This window comes from Salmo salar, chromosome ssa14 (genome assembly GCF_905237065.1).
Source record: "Salmo salar chromosome ssa14, Ssal_v3.1, whole genome shotgun sequence".
NCBI classification, from domain to species: Eukaryota; Metazoa; Chordata; class Actinopteri; order Salmoniformes; family Salmonidae; genus Salmo; species Salmo salar.
In genome coordinates this window covers 82,485,277-82,503,934 of record NC_059455.1, presented here as the reverse complement: position 1 = coordinate 82,503,934, position 18,658 = coordinate 82,485,277, and the positions used below count along the sequence as shown (strand labels likewise).

Below are 18,658 nucleotides of genomic sequence, written 5' to 3'. Positions count from 1 at the left end.
GATGCTATGGACTGGCCCTCCCATTCCCCAGACCTGAATCCAATTGAGCACATCTGGGACATCATGTCTCGCTCCATCAACCAACGCCACGTTGCACCACAGACTGTCCAGGAGTTGGCGGATGCTTTAGTCCAGGTCTGGGAGGAGATCCCTCAGGAGACCATCCGCCACCTCATCAGGAGCATGCCCAGGCGTTGTAGGGAGGTCTTACAGGCACGTGGAGGCCACACACACTACTGAGCCTCATTTTGACTTGTTTTAAGGACATTACATCAAAGTTGGATCAGCCTGTAGTGTGGTTTTCCACTTTAATTTTGAGTGTGACTCCAAATCCAGACCTCCATGGGTTGATAAATTGGATTTCCATTGATTATTTTTGTGTGATTTTGTTGTCAGCACATTCAACAATGTAAAGAAAAAAGTATTTAATAAGATTATTTCATTCATTCAGATCTAGGATGTGTTATTTTAGTGTTCCCTTTATTTTTTTTAGCAGTGTATAACACTTGTATCTTTCATCAATGTTTATCATGAGTATTTCTGTAATTTGATTTGATTCACTGCAATTTCACCGGATGTTATTTGAGACAATGCATAACTGAACATAACGCGCCAATTTAAACTGAGGTTTTTGGACATAAAGAGGGACTTTATTGAACAAAACAAACATTTATTGTGTAACATGGAGTCCTGGGAGTGCCACCAGATGAAGGTCATCAAAGGTTAGTGATTCATTTAATCGCTATTTCTGACTTTTGTGAGATCTCTCCTTGGCTGGAAAATGTCTGTATGGTTTTTTGTGGCTAGGCGCTGTCCTAACATAATCGCATGGTGTGCTTTCGCTGTAAAGCCTTTTTGAAATCGGACACTGTGGTTGGATTAACAAGTAGTTTATCTTTAACCTGTTAGGGCTAGGGGGCAGTATTGACACGGCCGGATAAAAAAACGTACCCGATTTAATCTGGTTACTACTCCTGACCAATAACTAGAATATGCATATAATTATTGGCTTTGGATAGAAAACACCCTAAAGTTTCTAAAACGGTTTGAATGGTGTCTGTGAGTATAACAGAACTCAAATGGCAGGCCAAAACCTGAGAAGATTCCATGCAGGAAGTGGCCTGTCTGACAAGTTGTGTTTAATCTTGGCTCTTTTTATTGAAGACTGAGGGTCTTTGCTCTAACGTGACACTTCCTACGGCTCCCATAGGCTCTCAGAGCCCGGGAAAAAGCTGAACGATATCGAGGCAGCCTCTGGCTGAAACACATTATCGATTTTCTTTCTTCTGTTTACCTAAACGCAGATTCCCGGTCGGAATATTATCGCTTTTTTATGAGAAAAATTGCATAAAAATTGATTTTAAACAGCGGTTGACATGCTTCGAAGTACGGTAATGGAATATTTAGAATTTTTTGTCACGAATTGCGCCATGCTCGTCACCCTTATTTACCCTTTCGGATAGTGTCTTGAACGCACGAACAAAACGCCGCTGTTTGGATATAACTATGGATTATTTTGAACCAAACCAACATTTGTTATTGAAGAAGAAGTCCTGGGAGTGCATTCTGACGAAGACAGCAAAGGTAATAACATTTTTCTTATAGTAAATCTGACTTTGGTGAGTGCTAAACTTGCTGGGTGTCTATATAGCTAGCCCTGTGATGCCGGGAGAACTGAGAATATTGCAAAATGTGCTTTCACCGAAAAGCTATTTTAAAATCGGACATATCGAGTGCATAGAGGAGTTCTGTATCTATAATTCTTAAAATAATTGATATGCTTTTTGGGAACGTTTATCGTGAGTAATTTAGTAAATTCACCGGCAGTGTTCTGTGGGAATGCTAGTCACATGCTAGTCACATGCTAATGTAAAAAGCTGTTTTTTGATATAAATATGAACTTGATTGAACAAAACATGCATGTATTGTATAACATAATGTCCTAGGGTTGTCATCTGATGAAGATCAAAGGTTAGTGCTGCATTTAGCTGTGGTTTGGGTTTATGTGACATTATATGCTAGCTTGAAAAATGGGTGTCTGATTATTTCTGGCTGGGTACTCTGCTGACATAATCTAATGTTTTGCTTTCGTTGTAAAGCCTTTTTGAAATCGGACAGTGTGGTTAGATTAATGAGAGTCTTGTCTTTAAAATGGTGTAAAATAGTCATATGTTTGAAAAATTGAAGTTTTTGCATTTTTGAGGTTTTTGAATAACGCGCCACGGGATTATACTGGCTGTTACGTAGGTGGGACGATTTGGTGCCACCTACCCTAGAGAGGTTAAAATGTTGTATAATACTTGTATGTTTGAGGAATTGTAATTATGAGATTTCTGTTGTTTGAATTTGGCGCCCTGCAATTTCACTGGCTGTTGTCGAGGTTAACCTCCCAGAGAGGTTAAGTTGCACTGCATTACGTCTGCCTCATGAACCAATTAATGTTGTTACTCCTATGATCAGAGAAATAATAACAACACAAGCTTATGAAAACACACTTATAAAACTGATGAACACATTTTTGACAGTGCTGAATAACAACTTAAACTTGAATTTACTCATAAAAACAGCAGCTCTTTGCTGTATTCGTTGTCTCTCTACTCATGGTTTTAAATGTTCTGAAATCTAGAATTTTATCAACTTTGCTGTGAGTTCAAGGCTTCTTTTTACAGTCTATGGAGCGAGGAAACTGTGTAGACACGGTGATCTGAAATATCTGATTGACCAGCATTAGGCCTATAGGTGCACTTGATTTGCTCTCTGGGCCTGCCGGGTAGGCGGAGTTCTACCTTCAGACACATGAAATGGTTTAAAATGGGAACACTTTGCCTTCCTGGCGCAAGGGCTGCTGAATCAAGTGCACCTACTGTCAACAGCAGGAAAGGGAAAAAAATAGGAACGCAAGGCTTTATCGTTATCACAGAAATGCTTGGTGATCGACTAGGAATGGCTTGGAGATCGCGATCGACCGGTTGGCGACCACTGCTGTACACCTATATTACAAACACACAAGGCACACCTCACTGACTAGTCTCTGTCTCTGTGTTGTCCTAGATCACCACCCTGATCAATCACAAAGACAAACCAAAGAAGTCGGAGCGGACGCAGCAGGCCATCCAGAGGGTGGGCCAGGCTGTTAGTGTTGCTGTGGGGCGCTTCGTTGCCGTGGGCGAGGCCATTGCCATGGAGAACGAGGAGCTGAAGGAGGAGATGGGCATGGCCTGCTTCGAGGCCCGCAGAGCAGGTAACTGGATCTGCGTCTGGAATTATATCCTAAATGGCATCCTAGTGCACTCTATAGGGAAGAAGGTGCCATTTTGAATGCAGTCCAACGAAGGGAGTGTTTTTGCTGTTGTTTTCATCATAAATACATTTTTAAAAAGGGTCGGAAACTTTCCATGGGAAGTTAAGCCCTTGAATTTGGGGAATTTTGCTTAAATTCATCAAAAAAGTTAGCTTATAACAGTGAACCTTTTTTTGTGGGATACAGATAAGGCAATTCTAGGTCTTGTAGCATATTTTGATTAAACTAACCCCAATTCAATGGAATTGCAACCCTCTGCATGCACGGTGCATTCTTCCATCACATGTACAGCTGATTCTCAAGATCTTGCACACAAATGAGATGCTATTGAGCCCGCGCTACTTCACTGTCTGAACCAAGGACTACATGCTTTCTGGTAGGTTTTGATTACAATACTGGGTGGGGTGAATATATTTTATATGACATACATGATTTTTTGTTAACTAGTAAATAGTAGCCTACAGCAAAGTGTGTTTAGATCATTTCTGACTTCTTAACATTTTCTACTAGTTCGTTTTTGCTATGATGTGGGTTTTAGCTTGCTTGAGCCTGCTAACTGAGGAGTGTTAATTCACCTGTTTCCATACATGTTTCATTTTAAAACATTTATCTTACAAAGGAGTTGTTTAATCTAACTGCTTAACTCTTTATCTGTACAGGGAATTGTATTCGGGTTTTTTACTCGTTTTTTTCTAATCTGTGCAGGAAAATTCCACGGGCACTATCTGATGTGTGGAGACATTTCACTGCAGCTAATGTAGAAGGAAAAGCTGTGTACATTTGCAAGTACTGTGCCAAATCATATGTGAAGAATGCAACAAAGATGCAGAATCAGCTGGCCAAGTGCATAACGTTCCCTCAGCGCTCACAACAAGCAACCTCTGACAAAAGTCCCTCTACTTCTATTCGAGGTGAAAATGATGAATCAGACACCTTATCGATAGCAACAGCTCATGGTCCTCCTGGAAACAGAAGTTTTTTTGACTCAATGGAGGAACGTAGTCAGAGAAATGCTGATGAATGTCTTGCTTGTATGCAACTGGTTCACCTCTGATGCTCACAGGCAATGTGTATTGGAAGAGATATCTGAATGTTCTTCACCCAGCATACACCCCCTCCAACCAGACATGCTTTATCTACTCATTTGCTGGATGCAGAGTTCAACAGAGTTCAAGTGAAGGTCAAGCAAATCATAGAGAAAGCAGACTGTATTGCATTCATCTCTGATGGGTGGTCGAATGTTTGTGGGCAAGGAATAATTAACTATATCATCTCCACCCCTCAACCAGTATTCTACAAGAGCACAGACACAAGGTACACCAGACACTGGTCTTTACATTGCAGATGAGTTGAAGGCAGTCATCAATGACCTTGGACAACAGAAGGTATTTGCACTGGTGACAGACAATGCTGCGAACATGAAGGCTCCTTGGTCTAAAGTGGAGGAGTCCTACCCTCACATCACACCCATTGGATATGCTGCTCATGCATTGAATCTGCTCTTCAAGGACATCATGGCACTGAAAACAATACACTCTACAAGAAAGCCAAGGAAATGGTTAGGTATGTGAAGGGTCATCAAGTTATAGCAGCAATCTACCTTACCAAGCAAAGTGAGAAGAATAAGAGCACCACATTGAAGCTGCCCAGCAACACCCGTTGGGATGGTATTGTCATCATGTTTGACAGCCTCTTGGAGGGGAAGGAGTCTCTCCAAGAAATGTCCATATCACAGTCTGCCGATTTGGACAGCCCCATCAAGAGGATCCTCCTGGATGATGTATTTTGGGAGAGAGTGGTAAGCAGCCTGAAACTCCTGAAACCTATAGCAGTAGCCATTGCACGGATTGAGGGAGACAATGCCATCCTGTCTGATGTTCAGACTCTGCTTGCAGATGTAAGAGAAGAAATCCGTACTGCTCTGCCCACTTCACTGTTGCTCCAAGCAGAGGAAACTGCAGTTCTGAAATACATAAAAAAGCGTGAAGACTTCTGCCTGAAGCCCATATACACCGCAGCGTACATGTTGGACCCCAAGTATGCTGGCAAGAGCATCCTGTCAAGTGCAGAGATCAACAAGGCCTATGGTGTCATCACTACCGTGTCTCACCACCTTGGCCTGGCTGAGGGAAAGGTTCTTGGCAGTCTGGCGAAGTACACTTCCAAGCAAGGGCTTTGGGATGGAGATGCAATATGGCAATCGTGCCAACATATCTCATCAGCCACCTGGTGGAAGGGACTTTGTGGATCTGAGGCTCTTTCCCCTGTTGCCTCCATCATCCTACAAATCCCACCAACACCAGCCGCCTCAGAGCGCAACTGGTCCTTGTTTAGGAACACACACACCAAAACACGCAACAGGCTGACCAATACATGGGTTGAAAAATTGGTGGCCATCTGGGCAAATTTGAGTCTTTTTGAGCCTGACAACGAGCCTTCCTCAACAAGGTTGGAAAGTGACAGTGAAAATTAGGCCTCAGAGTCTGATGTTCAAGAGGTGGACATTGAGGAGGTCCAGGGAGAAGACATGGAAGCCTGAGAGGAAGACAACCAAAGCTTTAGTTTCTAGACTATCATTTTACATATGTACTGTATGTTGAAAACGTTTTTGGGAGATGTGATGGATCATTGGGTATCATTCAATATTACCTTTCTTTTGTTCTTCAGTGAAATCATCCCATGTGAAGAGTCAACTCATTTAATTAAAGTTCAATTCGTAACTAAATTGTTTTTTACATTTCTATTGGAAGGATTTAATCATTTGCAATTATGTCTACTTATGATACGGTAAAAGGTTTATGTTTCTGTCTCCATATGATATGGTAAATATATCCAATGCAAAAAACATCTACATTTAAATGGTATTAATATTAATTTGCATATATTTCCGTTAATTCCCATATATTCCCGTTATTTCCCATATATTCCCACGGAAAGTTTCCACCTCTGAATATTCCCCAAAATGTGCAACCCTAACTCTGTCTATCCAACACATTTGCACTGGAGGTGTTCAGAAGTCAAATACTGTTGTTTTTGTTAGTTTTGAGTGAAGTTTAGTTTAAGTTTGCAAGACTAGAGGCTAGAGAGAAGTGAAGTTGGTTATGTTCTTTCCTGAGGGGGGAAATGTAGAGACAGAGAACAGAACAGTATGAGTCAGGTTTGGAAAAGGAGAGAGCTATGTAATTTGAGGCTGAAGTGTTTGTGTACCAGGCAGGCAGGGCTGCAGGCGTAATGAAGGGTATTCTGAGGTTTGCCTGCCCTGTCTTCTGGACAGAGTTCACTCATCTTCAGTATCTTCTCTCGCTCAGAGGAATAGAGAGAGAGAGAGTCTCGCCTATTCTCAGCTGTCGGCAGTTGAATCCTTTGCTTAGAGAGACAAAAAGAGAAACTGGGAGATGTGACCTTGTGCCTTCAACACTTGCCTTCAACACTTTTCCATGAGCCCATGCAACTAAATATACCTACAAATGCCGACCCTTTATCTCTTCATCATAACTGTCAGTCATTCTCCGAATAACTACCACATTCCGTGGGAGGAGGATATCTTCACCGCAGCTATCAACACTCTTTTAAAACAAACAGAGTAATATCTTTTTGAGCCGGCTTTGCAACTCTTATCAAGTGAAAAATGTCAGGATGAATAGGGGGTCAAAGCCTGAGGCCCAATCAAAGTCTTATCCTGTTGATATGTTAAGTCCAAAACAAAATCTCACAGGGTAAAAATGTAGAAGCCAACACAGGAGATAATAGGTTTATGTTGGGGAGAAGCGGCATGTGTAACAGTGTGTTTAATCTCCTAGTGTGCTTATTTGAAAAGGGCTGAACCCAAACAAAAGCGAGCTGGTGGGAAGCGTCAGCCAGAGTGGCCAATTGTATTCCTTCCACTCCTCCTTTCTTCTGTTTTCTTACCTTCTTCACTCTATTGAGGGAATATTTTACCTTCACCGTTAAAAAGACAGAAAGTGAACTTTTCCCTCCGTCGTTCTGGGACGGAATGAAGTTGTCTTCTCTGATGAAAAGAAAGAAAGAAGGGGAAAGGAAAGGAAGGTAAAGCTTTAAATCTGTGGGAAGAGGAGAAGGATTGACGGCCTCTTAAAGTGTAGCCAGAGGGAGGAAGAGACTAAGCGGACCCCCTCCAGCGCAGGGAGGCAGGCAGGCAGGCAGGGAGTGAGTGAGGGAAGCAAAGGAGGAGGATGGAGGGGGGCAGGCATGCAGGCAGGCAGCGTAATGAAATAAATAAAAAAGGTGATTACATTACTTTAATTTGGTGATCTCCATCATCGGGCGATGTCGTAGAGAGGGGGGCAATGAGGCAGAGTTGTTGGCTTCAATCTGTTCTGCTTGACCAGACCAAACCAATTATGCCGCTAGCTAAGGTTTTAGGAGGCAGATACTGTATTAAGAGTTTTGGATAGTGAGTGTGTAAAAGGGCACCACGGTCCTGTATCTCTCAAACGGTGTATGTCAGTGCAACCTGCAGGCTGCAGACTACATAATATCACAATCACCCTGTTACAAGACTCTTTTTATGGTCAGGACTCGGTCAGTTACAAGACTCCACAGGTTTTAATCATTTCAAGTGTTCATCCCATTCGAATACCAAGCAGCAGAAAACAAACAATTCCCATAAAAAGAGATCTTAGCGATAAAGAGAACAAGAAGACGAATGAGCAACACTGTTACAACACTCTTGTGAAGCATGGAGGGGGACATTTGGCATAGCTTAATCAAACTCCATGCAGCTTCTGGACCGTATTCTGATGTTCAGCAACATTATTTGTGTGCTAGGCTGAATGTTTCAGCTGGTTTGGGGGATTCTGGCATCCACAAGGGGCTGTCAAATGCAATCAGTGCGTCGGTGCACTTTCTTTTGGATTGCAAGCCAACCCAAACAAGGAGCCAAACCATGCAGCCAACATGATACAAGTCTCTCTCTTCACCCCCCCCCTTTCTCTCTCTCTCTCTCTCTCACTCTCTTTCTACTGCCCGAGACTATTTTGGTTATGGTTCTTCAGCCCAATATTTGTATGTTGGTTTTCCTTTTCCGTTGTGCACCCAGGGTTGTTTTGGAGTTTGGTGAAGGAATTAGCGCCCCTCCAGTGTACCAGCCTCTCAGTTTGAAATGGCCTGGTCATGTCGCTCAGAGGGCGTGCCAGCTGGCCCTAGCATTGGCTGGCATCACATTGCTGCAGTGCCACCGAGCTGAATATAAGCCTGTCCAGGATGAGATGTTCCCACTGGGGTTTATGGTGCTACCGTTGACTGACAGGAGAGCAGAGGAGAAGAGAAGAGAAGGGAGGGGAGGAGCCTCTCAACTGTCACATAGGGCACCATGGGAAGGGAACCTAAAGGGTTTTAGCTCTCAAACAAAGTGGAGCTGAATTCTGGATGTCACTTTTTAGTTTATGCAACTTTGAACAAGTTTTTGGATAATGGGGTTTCCATGAAACCACTGTGAAGAAATATGACCAAGTATTAGAACATTTAGATAAAGTGATAATGTACTATACATGGTACCTCTGAAAATGTTGTATGGTGTTTCTATGCTGAATGATATAGAACAATTCCTATAGATTTGATCATCATTACCCTCCCCCTTCTCCTCCTCTTACTCCTCCTGATCATCATCATCATCAACCTCCCCCTTCTCCTCCTCTTACTCCTCCTGATCATCATCATCATCACCCTCCCCCTTCTCCTCCTCTTACTCCTCCTGATCATCATCATCATCAACCTCCCCCTTCTCCTCCTCTTACTCCTCCTGATCATCATCATCACTCTCCTCCTCTTACTCCTCCTGATCATCATCATCACCCTCCCCCTTCTCCTCCTCTTACTCCTCCTGATCATCATCATCACCCTCCCCCTTCTCCTCCTCTTACTCCTCCTGATCAACATCATCACCCTCCCCCTTCTCCTCCTCTTACTCCTCCTGATCATCATCATCACCCTCCCCCTTCTCCTCCTCTTACTCCTCCTGATCATCATCATCATCACCCTCCCCCTTCTCCTCCTCTTACTCCTCCTGATCATAATCATACTTCTCCTCCTCTTACTCCTCCTGATCATAATCATCACCCTCCCCTTCTCCTCCTCTTACTCCTCCTGATCATCATCATCATCACCTCCCCCTTCTCCTCCTCTTACTCCTCCTGATCATAATCATCACCCTCCCCTTCTCCTCCTCTTACTCCTCCTGATCATAATCATCACCCTCCCCTTCTCCTCCTCTTACTCCACCTGATCATCATCATCACCCTCCCCCTTCTCCTCCTCTTACTCCACCTGATCATCATCATCATCACCCTCCCCCTTCTCCTCCTGATCATCATCATCAAAACCACTAGAGCCTGAATGATATATCGGTTCACTATAGTGGCCTTTTACCACTAAATAGGTTTTGCTGATAAGTCCACTGATAAACAATGTTCTATAAATAGGATGAAAAAAGGGAATCTCATGCTTATCTGAACACTTGCAGCCATTCTCATGATGTGTCATTAATTTCACAATGTAAGAAATCAACATTTGCAGCATATTTCTAAGGACAGTTGCTCTTCTGAATGGCAATTTATGAGATTTCATTGCGGGAAAATTACACTTTTTCATTTCCGCTGTAAAACAGTATATCAGGAGATATATTGGTATCGGTAAGTTTTGTCCCCCCAAAAATCGGAATTGGTATCAGACCCAAGAAACATATCGGTCGGGCTCTAAAAACCATTATCATCCTCCGTCCTTTTTGTCCTCTAGGGGATGCCATAGCCCAGCTGACAGACGTTGGGACTGCGGTGACGCCCCCTGTGGACAGACGCACAACAGTGTTCAGTGACCGGACAGGCATGGTGAAGGCCGCCCGCATGCTCCTCTCCTCCGTCACCAAAGTCCTGGTCCTCGCAGACCGCATCGTCATCAAACAGATCATCACCTCACGCAACAAAGTAGGTCCCATCGTCATCAAACAGATCATCAAGTAGTTACCGCTTCCGGCCACACAGTATAGATATAGAGGTTATAGATGCACACAGACTCACAGAACAAAGTAGGTAGAGACAGAGTCACACACACACACACACACACACACACACACACACACACACACACACACACACACACACACACACACACACACACACACACACACAGAGCACCCAGCACTGGCAACTCCATCCTCCTTTCAGATCCTATCGGAGCTCCATGATACAGTACAGGAGAACTCCTCTGCTGCTGTGGAGATAATGGTGGGAGAGTAGCAGCACATTTACATAAAAGGACCAGGCCCTGTTTCTATTCCTGCTGCTTTCAGGAACGGGATGTGCTGTGTGTGTGCGTGTATGGCTCTTAGAGGCGAGGGGGCACACACACACACACATACACAGAGTGTAAGGGCCTAATCACGTCCAGTAAGGCCTGTTTGGACAGACGGGCGACAGGTCTGCTCCCATTACTGGCAAACACAATTCAATTTTGAACCCTGTGTCTGTCTGATAACAGCATAGAGCTCCTGCCTGGCTTGCAGGATGTCACTACTGTTTACCCTCCTAGAGCCAAGCCACTCTCTCACACACACACACACACACACACACACACACACACACACACACACACACACACACACACACACACACACACACACACACACACACACACACACACACACACACACACACACACTGCTCCGGATGGATGGATCACACTGTTTTATAATAGATCCATATTTCATGAAGTTTTGGGGGGGGTCTGAGAGGTGTTGAAGGTTTGATGCATTATGCATCGGCTGATTTTGTTCAGTGTTGCATGTGTCAGTGTCACGACTTCCACCGAAGTCGGTCCCTCTCCTTGTTCGGGCGGTGTTCGGTGGTCGACGTCACCGGTCTTCTAGCCATCATCGATCCACTTTTCATTTTCCATTTGTTTTGTCTTGTTTTCCTACACACCTGGTTTTCATTTCCCTCATGAATTGTTGTGTATTTAACCCTCTATTCCCCCCATGTCTTTGTGGGGAATTGTTTGTTGTAAGTGCTTGTGCACATTGTTTACTGGTGCGCGACGGGTTTTGTACCCATGTTTGTTATTCTTTATGCCGTTAGTTTTACAATTAAACTGCTCCTGCTATTACCTAGTTCTGTTCTCCTGCGTCTGACTTCACTGCCACCAGTTACACACCCCTTACAGTCAGACAAAGTTGTATCTAAATGCAATACAGTTCACTAGTAGCACGTTATCAAGGTACGTGTTTTATAAAGTAGCTGAAGACATAGTAAGCTAATGATTTCTACATTTTCATGACAATAGTCATTCCTGTAACTATTGTATACATTAATATACCTTCATACATCATGGGTTCTGTTCCGTCTGTATTGCAGACAGATCCCAGATTTCCCTTTTAACACACCTTCATGCAACACGGAGTTCCGTCTGTATTGCAGACAGATCCCAGGTGACCGTTTTAACACACCTTCATGCAACACGGAGTTCCGTCTGTATTGCAGACAGATCCCAGGTGACCGTTTTAACACACCTTCATGCAACACGGAGTTCCGTCTGTATTGCAGACAGATCCCAGGTGACCGTTTTAACACACCTTCATGCAACACGGAGTTCCGTCTGTATTGCAGACAGATCCCAGGTGACCGTTTTAACACACCTTCATGCAACACGGAGTTCCGTCTGTATTGCAGACAGATCCCAGGTGACCGTTTTAACACACCTTCATGCAACACGGAGTTCCGTCTGTATTGCAGGCGTATCACAGGTTACCCTTTACCCCACCATGTGTGTTCCATTGTGTACAGTAGAGGTGATTGGGGTAAATCATTGTGATCTGATTGGTTTTTCAGATGCCCCACTCAGCCCCAAGGCCATTGTGATAACTCCTGAGACATGGTGACACCACCATTAATCCACCTTCCTATTTCCCCGTTCACAAGACGATTGGGAGACAATACCACTTCTTGTCACTATGACCTTTTCCTGTTTCGACAGACAGGTCCTCCGTGTCGTCTCAGTCAATCAGTCATGACAAACTGCTCTACTGAACACTGCGGCTGGAAAGCGTGGAAAGTGACATTAATGATCATCACTTGTATGGCGAGGCCCACATTAAGAATTTGCTTTGCTACCTCGTTCACATATCTTAAAGCAGCATTTTGCCAGCAGCAAAGGCAGTCTGAGGTGTCAAAGTAGTAACATCTCTCACAGCAACTTTGCTCCCTCAAGACATGGTTCTGGCATAAAGAAATGTGCCATCTTTGAGTTCAGCATGTGGTATTTTGTGTTTAATTGAAGAGTTGTTGTGTGTAATGTGTAGGTGTGGGAGCCAATGGTAGTTACTGTAATAGTGTTCCTGATCTTCCAGGTGCTAGTAACCTTGGAGCAGCTGGAGAGAGTGAGCACCTTCCAGGAGTTTGTCCAGATCTTCAGCCAGTTCGGGAACCAGATGGTGGAGTTCGCCCACCTGACCGGGGACAGACAGAATGTGAGTATCATCCCTCTCTGAAAGTGTATTGGGCCAGGTCTTCCTTCTTTCCCCCCATCCTACCAAACACACTGTCATCCTACCAAACACTATGTCATCCTACCAAACACTATGTGCCTCTCCACTCCCCATCAGCTCTTGATAAACACAGTCTGTCCAAAGAGAGGGGGGGAGTGAGACCCTCCAGATTGTGTACAGTGCCGTGTGCTGTTGGCTCCACATCCACTCAGACAGCGAGATGACACAGATAGCAGGGTGTGTGTGACGAGCCCCTGCTACACAGACACACACACACACACACACACACACACACACACACACACACACACACACACACACACACACACACACACACACACACACACACACACACACACACAGAGAGATACACTCCAGGGCTTCTGCACCGGCTAGGAGAGTGTGTGTGTGTGTGTGTGTGTGTGTGTGTGTGTGTGTGTGTTTAGACAAACGGCATAAAAGAATGGGTCAGATCTGACTCACATATCAAAGGAGCGTTTACATCATGAAAGCAGAATGTTGATATGCCTTGATACGTTTTGACCTTCAAATCAAACAAACTCTCTATTTGAAATATATCAAGTGCAACATGTCATATATATAAAACAAAAAGTTTTACAGAAATAATGAGGCCAGAAAAACTCTGGTGTTCCCCTGTAGTGTCAGCGTCTGCTAATCATGCTTTGATTCATACACAGTCTCTTTGTAAGCATCCCTAATGGCTCCCTCTTCCCTGTTCCCAAAGCCCCATGGCTAGTGCACTAGACAGGGAATAGGTTGCCATTTGGGATACAGGCTATGGTTTAACCGACTGCGCTAACTAGCTGATGAAAAGTGTTATCGCTGTGCTGTAGGGAGAGAACGGATAATATTCAGCTTTCCTTCCCTTCTTTTTGTTTAAAGGGGTGTTTCACAAACATGCCACGTCCCCATCTCTCTCTCTGTCTGGAAATCTCCTGGCTCTTCTATTGAGAGACTAACCTAGCGAAGAGCAGGGGAATATAATAACACATCATCACATCTCCTTAGTAATCCATGGTTCTGCGCCTCGAGAAGTCGATTCAGCCTCTCCCGAAAAACACACACACACACACACACACACACACACACACACACACACACACACACACACACACACACACACACACACACACACACACACACACACACACACACACAATCCCTACTGGAGGCTAAGTCTTTGAAACACAGAGAGAGGAGAGAGAGACCATGGATGTTACTGAGATATCTAGTCTCCTGCCGACTGCGTAATTTTATCTACTGCATTGAGTCGAGCTTCACCAGGTTGGTCTATGAGTAAGAACTCTGATGGCCTGAGAACTAGGCTTTAACTAAACATAGCCTAATAACTCTGACATATCTTTCCCATCATAGGAATGTGGTCTATATGTATTCAGCATGTTCTTTAGGAAGTGCACTACATGGTGAATAGGGTACCATTTGGGATGTGACCTTGGTCCACTAGTCCAGACCACTGGTATGGTCAGACCCCACTGAGTCAGAGTGGGTTTGAGACTTGCGTCAGAGCCCACTGGTGCTGGTAGGTCACTGTAAGTCGTGTTGGATTTAAGCTTGAGAAATGGTTCTGTCTATTCGGTGGCTCACAAGATCATTCAAAAGGCTTTAACTGGGTCACACTCACAAATCAGAGAAGTTTGGGAACCTGCTACTTCTCTAACTGTCCAGTGTTGGTCTCTGTCCTTTAGGACCTGAAGGGAAGCTTCTTCTCTTAAGCCTTGTTCACACTGCGTGCCTTAATATTGAAAATCAGTTTTGTTTTTCAAATCAGTTTTGGACTACTGACTGTCCAAACAGCAAGGTACGTGACCAAATTGGATTTGTGTTTGTTCAGACAGCAGTTATTTGCTGACATGGCTACGCTAGTTGTCATAGTAACGATGGGTGTTTACGCAGTGGTATAGACTGATTGGTGGTGGTGCATGTGCTTCCTATCACTCAGAAGTTATGTAGCATGCTAAGATGACAACAATCTGCCATGGACATTTCCCAGTTGCTTTGAATATTCAAAATCTGCGTGTTTTAAACACTTTTAACCTCTATGGGCCTACTCAACAGCCAGTGTAATCCCGTGGCGCATTATTCAAATACCTTAGAAATGCAAAACCTTCAATTTTTTAAAAATATGACTATTTTACGCCATTTTAAAGATAAGACTCTCGTTAATCTAACCACACTGTCCGATTTCAAAAAGGCTTTACAACGAAAGCAAAACATTAGATTATGTCAGCAGAGTACCCAGCCAGAAATAATCAGACACCCATTTTTCAAGCTAGCATATAATGTCACATAAACCCAAACCACAGCTAAATGTAGCACTAACCTTTGATGATCTTCATCAGATGACAACCCTAGGACATTATGTTATACAATACATGCATGTTTTGTTCAATCAAGTTCATATTTATATCAAAAACCAGCTTTTTACATTAGCATGTGACTAGCATGTGACTAGCATTCCCACCGAACACTGCCGGTGAATTTACTAAATTACTCACGATAAACATTCACAAAAAACATAACAATTATTTTAAGAATTATAGATACAGAGCTCCTCTATGCACTCGATATGTCCGATTTTAAAATAGCTTTTCGGTGAAAGCACATTTTTCAATATTCTCAGTAGATAGCCCGGCATCAAAGGGCTAGCTATTTAGACACCCAGCAAGTTTAGCACTCATCAAAGTCAGATTTACTATAAGAAAAATGTTATTACCTTTGCTGTCTTCGTCAGAATGCACTCCCAGGACTTCTACTTCAATAACAAATGTTGGTTTGGTCCAAAATAATCCATCGTTATATCCAAACAGCGGCGTTTTGTTAGTGCGTTCAAGACACTATCCGAAGGGGTAAATAAGGGTGACGCGCATGGCGCAATTCGTGACAAAAAAATTCTAAATATTCCATTACCGTACTTCGAAGCATGTCAACCGCTGTTTAAAAGCAATTTTTATGCCATTTTTCTCATAAAAAAGCGATAATATTCCGACCGGGAATCTGCGTTTAGGTAAACAGACAAAAGAAAAGAAAGCATTCGGTCGACTCGGGCACGCGCCTAAGCCCATAGTACTCTGAGCGGCCACTTGCCAAAAGCGATAAAGTGTTTCAGCCAGAGCCTGCCTCGATATCGTTCAGCTTTTTCCCGGGCTCTGAGAGCCTATGGGAGCCTTAGGAAGTGTCACGTTATTGCAATGATCCTCAGTCTTCAATAAAAAGAGCCAAGATGAAACACTACTTCTCAGACAGGCCACTTCCTGCATGGAATCTTCTCAGGTTTTGGCCTGCCATATGAGTTCTGTTATACTCACAGACACCATTCAAACAGTTTTAGAAGCTTTAGGGTGTTTTCTATCCAAAGCCAATAATTATATGCATATTCTAGTTACTGGGCAGGAGTAGTAACCAGATTAAATCGGGTACGTTTTTTATCCGGCTGTGTCAATACTGCCCCCTAGCCCTAACAGGTTAAAGCCTCAAAGTATAAGATGATCCAACTTTCAAATTGAATCCTTTTTGGCTAGCAACAGCAGTCAACTAGCTAGCTAGGTAGCTGTTTAGCTTTCTGTCACATTCACTAATTTGTTTGTAAACAATCAACAAGCTAGTTTAGTTAGCTGCCACATGTTCTTGTCAAACTGGTAACAGAGTAGCTAGCAAGCAACAAGATATTCCAAAGAACCACTTGAGGACAAAAACATCACATTTGACCTTTCAGACACAAGTCACATGGGCAGGAATTAGATTTGTATCTGACTTCAAACCACCTACGAAAGTGGTTTGAAATGTGTCTTGAAATATTAGATTCCATCTGCTTTTTGTCTGTTCAGGCTGCAGGAAAAAGAACAGATTCAAATCAGATATGCAAATAAATAGGATTTGAGTGACTTCAAACTGTCAATGTGAACACAGCTTAACTGTGTTGGTCTCTGTCATTTTAGGATCTGAAGGACGAGAATAAGAAGGCCAGGATGGCAGCAGCCAGAGCAGTGCTGGAGAAATGCACCATGATGCTGCTCACTGCATCCAAGGTATGTATGTCCTACCACTACTGCTAATGTAGTAGGTCAAAGCTTTGAGCTGGAAAACCTTAGTACTGCATGGGTGAAATTAGGCCTTATGGTGGTCATGTGAATTTTCATTCTTTTTTGGAATCAAACCAGTCTAACTTCTCACGTAAAACATAGTTTTTGTGTTAAATATACATTTGAAGTTGGACGTTTACATACACTTTAGCCAAATACATTTAAACTCAGTTTTTCCACAATTCCTGACATTTAATCCTAGTAAAAATTCCCATTGGTCAGTTAGGATCACCACTTTATTTTAAGAATGTGAAATGTCAGAATAATAGTAGAGAGAATTATTTATTTCAACTTTTATTTCTTTCATCACATTCCCAGTGGGTCAGAAGTTTATAGACACTCAATTAGTATTTGGTAGCATTGCCTTTAAATTGTTTAACTTGGGTCAAACGTTTCGGGTAGCCTTCCACAAGCTTCCCACAATAAGTTGGGTGAATTTTGGCCCATTCCTCCTGACAGAGCTGATGTAACTGAGTCAGGTTTGTAGGCCTCCTTGCTTGCACACACTTTTTCAGTTCTGCCCACAAATGTTCTATAGGATTGAGGTCAGGGCTTTGTGATGGCCTCTCCAATACCTTGACTTTATTGTCCTTAAGCCATTTTGCCACAACTTTGGAAGTATGCTTGGGGTCATTGTCCATTTGGAAGACCCATTTGCGACCAAGCTTTAACTTCCTGACTGATGTCTTGAGATGTTGTTTCAATATATCCACATCATTTTCCTGCCTCATGATGCCATCTATTTTGTGAAGTGCACCAGTCCCTCCTGCAGCAAAGGACCCCCACAACATGATGCTGCCACCCCCTTGCTTCACGGTTGGGATGGTGTTCTTCAGCTTGCAAGCCTCCCCCTTTTTCCTCAAAACTTAACGATGGTCATTATGGCAAAACAGTCCTATTTTTGTTTTATCAGACCAGAGGACCTTTCTCCAAAAACTATGATCTTTGTCCCCATGTGCAGTTGCAAAACGTAGTCTGGTTTTTTATGGCGGTTTTGGAGCAGTGGCTTCTTCCTTGCTGAGCGGCCTTTCAGGTTATGTCGATATAGGACTCGTTTTACTGTGGATATAGATACTTTTGTACCTGTTTCCTCCAGCATCTTCACAAGGTCCTTTGCTGTTGTTCTGGGATTGATTTGCACTTTTTGAACCAAAGTACGTTAATCTCTAGGAGAGAGAACGCGTCTCCTTCCTGAGCGGTATGACGGCTGCGTGGTCCCATGGTGTTTGTTCTTGCGTGCTATTGTTTGTACAGATGAACGTGGTACCTTCAGGCATTTGGAAATTGCTCCCAAGGATGAACCAGACTTGTGGAGGTCTACAATTCTTTTCTGAGGTTTTGGCTGATTTCTTTTGATTTTCTCATGATGTCAAGCAAAGAGGCACTGAGTTTGAAGGTAGGCCTTGAAATACCACAGGTACACCTCCAATTGACTCAAATGATGTCATTTAGCCTATCAGAAGCTTCTAAAGCCATGACACCATTTTCTGGAATTTTCCAAGCGGTTTAAAGGCACAGTCAACTTAGTGTATGTAAACTTCTGACCCACTGGAATTGTGATACAGTGAATTGTAAGTGAAATAATCTGTCTGTAAACAATTGTCGGAAAAAATACTTGTGTCATGCACAAAGTAGATGTCCTAACCGACTTGCAAAAACTCTAGTCTGTTAACAAGAAATTTGTGGAGTGGTTGAAAAACGAGTTTTAATGATTCCAACCTAAGTGTATGTAAACTTCAG

At 43.2% G+C, this 18,658-nt stretch overlaps 1 protein-coding gene across 6 annotated transcripts in view; it reads left to right on the top strand.

The window, feature by feature from the left end:
* Positions 1 to 18,658, top strand: part of ctnnal1 (catenin (cadherin-associated protein), alpha-like 1) — a 210,182-nt gene that overhangs the window by 70,217 nt on the left and 121,307 nt on the right. For all 6 annotated transcript variants that reach the window (XM_014142798.2, XM_014142794.2, XM_014142797.2 and 3 more), the window contains exons 2-5: positions 3,052 to 3,241; positions 10,055 to 10,242; positions 12,660 to 12,779; positions 16,775 to 16,864. In XM_014142798.2, the coding sequence (XP_013998273.2) occupies positions 3,052 to 3,241; positions 10,055 to 10,242; positions 12,660 to 12,779; positions 16,775 to 16,864 (588 nt within the window). The remainder of the gene's footprint in view (positions 1 to 3,051; positions 3,242 to 10,054; positions 10,243 to 12,659; positions 12,780 to 16,774; positions 16,865 to 18,658) is intronic.